The following is a 7,291-nucleotide window of genomic DNA, read 5'->3' as shown; positions in this document are numbered from 1 at the left end:
GTTGAGGCAGGAGTTACAAAGATTCTTGTTTGGCCGAATTATCTGTAGAATTTTAAATCTGGAAGAAGCTTAGAGGTCATCTAGAAAACCAATATTTCTTGCACACCCACCTCTTGCCTCCCCTCTCCTTGAACTCCTTCCTTCAGCCAGAATGGTTCCTTCCATGCAGACCCTATATTCCTGGGTGCCACCAGGCCTTTGTCCATATAGTTCCCTCTGCTCGGAACACCTTTCCCGACTTCTTCACCTAGCTCATTCTGCTCAGCCTTCGAATTCAGCTCAGGGCTTATCTCCCTCTGGATGTTCTCCTTGAAACTCCCTGTCTTAGTTATCTAGTGCTGCTGTAACAGAAATACCACAAGTCAGCTTTAACAAGCAGAAGTTTATTCTCTCACAGTCTAGTAGACTAGAAGTCCAGATTCAGGGTGTCAGCTCCAGAGGAAGGCTTTCTCTCTCTGTTGGCTCTGGAGGAAGGTCCTCATCATCAATCTTCCCCTGGACTAGGAGCTTCTCCACATAGAAACTCCAGGTCCAAAGGACACGCTTTGCTCCCAGCACTGCTTTCTTGATGGCAAGAGGTCCTTAACTCTCTGCTTGCTTCCCTTTCATCTCTTGTAACATAAAAGGTGGTACAGGCCACACCCCAGGGAAACACCCTTTACATTGGATCAGCAATGTGACCTGAGCAAGGGTGTTACCAAAAAAAAAAAAATCCCCAAACCCACTGCCGTCGAGTTGATTCTGACCCATAGCAACCCTATAGGACAGAGTAGAACTGCACCATAGAGTTTCTAAGGAGCACCTGGCAGATTTGAACTGCCGACCTCTTAGTTAGCAGCTGTAGCATTTAACCACTACGCCACCAGGGTTTCCAAGGGTGTTATAGCCACCCTAATTGTCTTTAACCACAGGCAGAGATTATGATTTATAACACACAGGAAAATCACAAATTGGAGGACAACCACACAATATTGGGAATCATGGCCTAGCCAAGTTGACACATATTTTGGGGGGACACAATTCAATCTATGACACCCCCACTCTGGGTTCCTTGCCCCCATGTGTTCTCTTAGCACCCCACACTTGTCTCCTAGTGCTGGTCCCACTATCAGTAATTGTCAGTTTTCTTGTTCGAATCTCTTACTGAACTGCAAGCTCTTTAAGGGTTGCAACTAAATCTCACACCTTTTGTACGTCAGCACCTAGGAGTGCCTGGCCCAAGTCACACTGCTGGATAGAGACTAGGATGAAGTGGAGGTGAGGCAGGCTCAGGCTACGCTGTGTGGTTCCACCCTCTGGAGCAGATAACTCTATGACCTCCTGTACCTGACAGCCCTGAAGAATCTGAACACCAAGTTCTACCCCACAAGAACCTTCTAGACAGGGAAACAATCCAGTCCCTCCACACTTCCTCAAATGCCCTGGCTACCCATCCCTTCTCCCCTGGGCTCCCTCTGCTGATGGCTCTCAGATTTGTCAGGGTCCCTCTCTAAGTGTGGCAACCAGAGTGGGGCACATGCTCGCTTACTTTCCCTCTCCAAATCAGAAAATGTCTAACATTGCAACAGAAAACAGTGGCTGGGCCAGAAATGGGATTCAGGCTTTCAGATCCTTAGTCATATGGTAGCTCCCAGACATAAGTTAGCACTGAATTAGTGACATGAACCCAGTTAATTTCCCACCTGTATACTCAGTCCCATGCCCTTTCTGGCTCCCAACTTCACTGTTAACCCCCAAGCAGCCCTCATCCCAGGGTGAGACAAAGGCAGAGCTGCGTATCAGACCAGTCGCTGGTTCTGCACAGGGGTCAGGGCACAGCTAGGCAGGGGTGGGGGATGTTGTAAATTAGGAAAACAAAAAAGGGCACCCTCAGGTCAGACCAATTCATTCAACGACAGAGATTTACTAAGCCCTATGTTCCTGTAGCTTATACTCTAGTGGGGGAAGGGACAAAGTAAAGGCATCCATATACCACATATTAAAAGGTGGTCAGAGTGAGGGAAAAAGGAAAAGAACAGGGTAAGGAGAATTGTGGTGGGGATGGGGCAGGTTAAATTTTAAAAGTCTAGCTCTGGTTTATAAGAATTCAAAACAAAACAGAAAAAGGACTGAACATCCTAGCTCTTTCGGCTAACACACACACACACACACATCTCATGGCAGCAGGACGATGAGACTGCTACATGGCGATGCTGATTTCCTCAGATTTCAAACGGTGCTCAAGGCAGAGGTGGGACATTGGCACTTCAACTGCAGGCTTCTGTGGAGATGGCAAGAATCACACATATCAGGTCCTTCTGGCCTATTTTCTTCTTCATGCGGAGGTTTCCAGGATACATGTAACACTTGGGACACAGTCATTATAACTAGCTGACGAGACACATGTGATACATATACACATAACCAGCATGAAGCAGACCAGTAATTAACACAATCTAATGATTAAACATACAAAATTACACATTTAAATGATAGGCTGCTGTGTATGGCACTTATTTGTATATAACTTAAAAATGAGCTCTAGTACTAAAGTCCACAGAAGGAAAACACATTTATCAAATTCACACGTTGCACTTCTGTTTAAATCTCTATCTCCACGTCAACTGTTCAGAGCATTTATGCACTCATAGAGCAACCCTGCCCCTTTGAAATGAATCCAGTGTTACTGGGATCCATTGCCTACTTCTCTTTTCTGAGAGTTGAAAGGTATCTTCATAAATAATATTTGCTAACAATAATAGCAAAACAAATTGTCAACAAATGTGTCTTTTGGGGCTGATGGTATACCAAATTCTTCATTTCCCTTCCCTTCTTCCCTAAAGGATGTGCATATAGTAGGTACGTATTTCCACTGCCCTTCACAGCTTTTCATTACCTCTCTTGATATTCAAATGTGGGTCAAGTCTGGTTGTCATACCGGAAGGAAAAAAAAACTGCCAAGAAGATAAGTAACGAGCCACTCACATAAGGTATGCACTAATAAAAATTTAATATCATAAAACAAATCAAAAACAGCAAATTTTTTTTTTTAACCATTCACAATTAAAGTGGAAAGAGACAAAATTATAAGGCAGCCATCCATGGAATGATTATATGTTTACAAAGGATACAGAAAAAGAGGCATTTAAAACCACCATTCAGGCTACTGAACCAGGGGAACTGCAGTTATCCCATGAGACTTCCAAGTTGCTGGAAGACACCATCGGAAAAAGAATCCAGGCCAATCTCCTAAATGGTTGTCTAGTCCTTTCCCACAAAGTCACAACTTTCTAAATGGTTTCCTGAGATAAATCTAGATGTCTCAGGAACAAAGGTTTTCATTTCATAGCATCTCTAATAGTTATAGTTGCTCTTTGAGCCATGTGGACCATTCTGTAGTAAGCAGAATTTTCTGATGCAAGCAAGGTTCCCCTGTAGAACAGCTACAGAGGCTTCTCAACCTGCACTACGGCAGATCTGGATGGCTCTAGAAATTACTTTCAGTCTCCCAGAGGACTCGGGGATCCGAAGAGCAGGAACGTTCTTTGGGGGCCTGTGCTGCTGACATACAGGCCCTATGTTTAGTACCTAGCTACCATGTGTTTTAGGGGCTTAATACACTCTGATGCTGGTGTGACCTCCTACTTCTAATCCATGAAAAAAAAAAACAAAAAAAAAACAAAACAAAACCAGGCAGTGATACCTAGAATGAAGCTGGTGAAAAAACACAATTACATTTTTCTCATTTCTACAAGAACCAATAACTCAAAACTGCCACCTCTGTGTTTTTCTAATGATTCAAATACAGTAACAAGGCTAACCTGGCTGTTCTGAATTGGGAAATAAAAAGGTGAAGGGGGCAGGGAGAACACAGAGCCTCTGTAGGTAGTACCATTTCCATCTCCCACTGCCGAACCCTTTGCTTGAAAAAAGAAACTTGGCAACAGCATGCACAGGACAAGCAAATCAAACCTGTAGCATCACTGCTTTGGTGAAATGGGAACTGATAAGCAATTAACTGGAGAATATGTGAGGGGAAACTGATCAATAGTATTTTTCAACTTAATTTGTCACGTAAGAGAGTACTTGGAATCTGAAGAAAGTCTATCCCCCCTAAGAAGGAAAGAAAGTCAAATTGCAACTAAGATTAGCTTTGAGTATGAGGAAGGAAGGACCATGCTTTTCATCAACTGTAGCCAATAATTCCATTTGTACTCATGACAGCACTGCCGATGTCGTCAAATGTGTTACAGCATTAAGGCATCCACAACTAAGGAGGCAGTTTTAAATATGAGGAAAACGGAACTGAAATGTGCCAGTAAGTGGGCATCGGTATGGCCTCTCCTGGGACACTGCGCACCAGGGTGGCAAAGCTCTTCCTCCATTGGAGGCGGCTGTGCCCCACTGCCTGGTTCCTTGCTGCCTGAAGATGCATCTGAGCCCTATAAGATTAATATGGCTATTTGTGCCTGCTGACCAGGAAAGAACTGAGTAGTTCTTAAGGCAGCAGCTTTAAAATCTGCGAACGCCCATAGCTCTTAAGAGCTGATAGGTCTTGAAAGGTTTGCTTGTTGGTGGTGAAGGCGGGGGGAAGGCAAAATTTGGAGTTAGATGGTTCAATCCTTGCCAGAGTTCAAGGCCCTCCCCTGCAGGATATTCTAGCCAAACCTGTAAGTATGATGGCAAGGCACTGCTGCAAAAAGCTTTGGTCAGCAGTACAAATTTCTGACCACTGCACAGAAAGATACGGTAGAATGTGCTGCTATCCAAACTAAACCAAGCACTAGAGTGCTATGTATTTATTAAGCTTCCGGGGAGAATCAAGGCCACCATGTAATTCTGAAGGACCAGATGAAGCCCCGTGACTCTGATAAGTCAGTTGTTATCACCTAATCGGGAAGGTCACTTAGACTTTCCATGCTGTACCTTCTGCTGGTTTTAAAATTGTGTGCAATGGATGCCAGCCACTATACAAAACCGTATCCTATTTATGCTGCTTTGGCCTATAGCCAGCAGAGGGCTCACAAGTTCTATTTCAAACAGCTGCTGGCCCAGGGACAAATCTAGGAAGGAAATAAAGAAATCATAAGCATGCTGGCTTATGCGTCATATAAAACATTTTACAAACTCCTAAATCCACTGCCCTGAAGAAGATATCCTTGGTTCCCCTTTACATAATGCTGTGTTTTGAAATGGTACAGAAAGTCACAATAAATTAATAATACAATATTATACACTTATTTGACAGAACAGGATTTACAGGGATTTTGGCAGATATGGAAAAATCACCTTAGTTTGTTAAACATTTTTGCTATCTCAATTGTTTAAATCACCAGGATATCAATGAGTGTGTCAGTTCACACATAAAAAGGTGATATTTTAAGGGCTTAACAAAACTGCATTTGACACAAAAGTAACTTCTTTGAAGGGACTAAAGATAATATTATCTTCATCATCACAGTTCAAGAAGTGGTTGTCCTGATGAGAACTCAACTCACAGAAATATTAACATTGCCACCAGCAATAAGCAGCAAATCGTGGGAAGGAGGGGCTGGAGGGAAACGTTAGGAGAAAATCATGGAAAAGATGAAGAAACAAGAGACATGATTTCGATAAGCTTTAAATCAATAGGCAACACTTCCCATTTATGATACATCCTTTCTTCATTGCTAAAGATGCTCTGTGAAACAGACCTAACGCTCCCCAAGCTGCACCAAGTATTTTACCAGAGAGACTGCTGATCTGCTAAGAGTAATACTTAAAAAAAGAAAGAGGAAAAAAAAAGTACAACATAGGTTTTCATAGCCTTACTTTTAAAAAGGTGACTACAAAGATGTCAGTAACTCTCCCAATTCACTTAAAATTTAATACCCCTTAATTTCCAAAGCGACTTCGTGAAACTGCTTCTGAAGGAAAGCCGAGGCCTGAACCTACTAGAGCCTGACTCCTCGATAAGAATGTGTTGGAGGCAGGTATTTTGCAAAAGAGAACTTGACAAGAAATGCTACAAAATACTAGTCATCTCTTTAGCAGCCAGTCCCACCCTCTGTTGCTTCATTTGATGGAATGGCAGGCTCTATTTCAGAGGCCCGTGCAAAGAGAGGTGTTGGTCTCTCCGGACCTGGCATCTGGTGGATCTCCATCTTGAGTATAAAGTCAGCCCTCCAAATGTCTTGCTATCATTGTTCTGACTCTAGCCCCAAATGAAATACAATCACCTTTAGCATCTAGGACAGTGAGTGCTGTGACCTATCAAGTGCGTGGGATAGATGCTAAAAGCACCAGTCTGACACGGTGAGAAGCATGTTAAAAATCGATGGATAGAGTGGCAGAGCCTCTAAACTAAGAATGAAGAGATTCAGCTTAATTACGGAACACTGTACTGTTATAATTACTATTTCACTGTGAGTATGAAGTTCTCCACTTTTCCTTAAAACTAAATTCCATCTTCCCTGAGAATAGGGTTAAGAGAAACATCAAAACTCAAAATGCCAAGGCCCTTTAAAGGACAACACAAGGGAATGTCTATATCCAATCGCAATGTGTTGTTTCTATTCTAAAAGCTTTTCGTCACTCCAGGTTTTAATCTCACCTCCCTCCGGACTCTAGGAATACAGGTGGAGATGGGCAAGGCGAGACACGAGACTGAGGAAGTGAGGAGCTGTCATGTGCCGGCTGTTCTCACTGGATGGCAAGCAGCCATGGACAGAGGCTGGAACCTGAACGCTTAATGCTGGTGTCCTATTGACAGGATGAGTGGGATGAGGCAACCCAGAACCAGGGCTGCCACCTCCAAACGGCTGAGGCCTCTCCCTCCAGTGGCGTCGGGTTTGTGGCTGTGCCCCAATCCGCCCACCTCAGGGAGGACATGTACTGTGGCAACATAAAGAAATGTCCCAGCAGAGAAAAGCATGGCCACTCCAGTGGCATTGACCTCTGAAAGGGCTTCTTTACTGCTCTGTGAATTGAGAGAGAGAGAGAAGGAAAATTAAGTCAAGTGAAATTCAGGGTCTGGAAGAAGTCCCAGTAAGAAACACTCAATATTCATAACTGGTGCTGTCTGGGACAATGGGGACATCTCGAGATCAGAGCAATTTTTTTTTTTTTAATTTTTATTGTGCTTTAAGTGAAAGTTTACAAATCAAGTCAGTCTCTCACACAAAAGCTTATATGCACCTTGCTACATACTCCCAGTTGCTCTCACTCTAAGGAGACAGCCTGCACCCTCCCTCCACTCTCTCTTTTTGTGTCCCTTTCACCAGCTTCTAACCCCCTCCACCCTCTCATCTCCCCACCAGGCAGGAGATGCGAA

General features: G+C 43.6%; 1 protein-coding gene across 2 annotated transcripts in view; it reads right to left on the bottom strand.

Moving 5' to 3' along the window:
• Positions 1 to 2,952: 2,952 nt before the first annotated feature.
• SLC39A9 (solute carrier family 39 member 9) overlaps positions 2,953 to 7,291 on the bottom strand; it is an 89,896-nt gene continuing 85,557 nt past the window's right edge. For both annotated transcript variants that reach the window (XM_049897701.1, XM_049897702.1), the window contains one exon: positions 2,953 to 6,937. In XM_049897701.1, coding sequence (XP_049753658.1) covers positions 6,707 to 6,937 — 231 coding nt within the window. In that variant the 3' untranslated portion in view covers positions 2,953 to 6,706. The remainder of the gene's footprint in view (positions 6,938 to 7,291) is intronic.

This window comes from Elephas maximus, chromosome 10, assembly GCF_024166365.1.
Source record: "Elephas maximus indicus isolate mEleMax1 chromosome 10, mEleMax1 primary haplotype, whole genome shotgun sequence".
In the NCBI taxonomy this organism is placed as follows: Eukaryota; Metazoa; Chordata; class Mammalia; order Proboscidea; family Elephantidae; genus Elephas; species Elephas maximus.
This window is presented reverse-complemented; position numbering and strand designations above follow the sequence as displayed.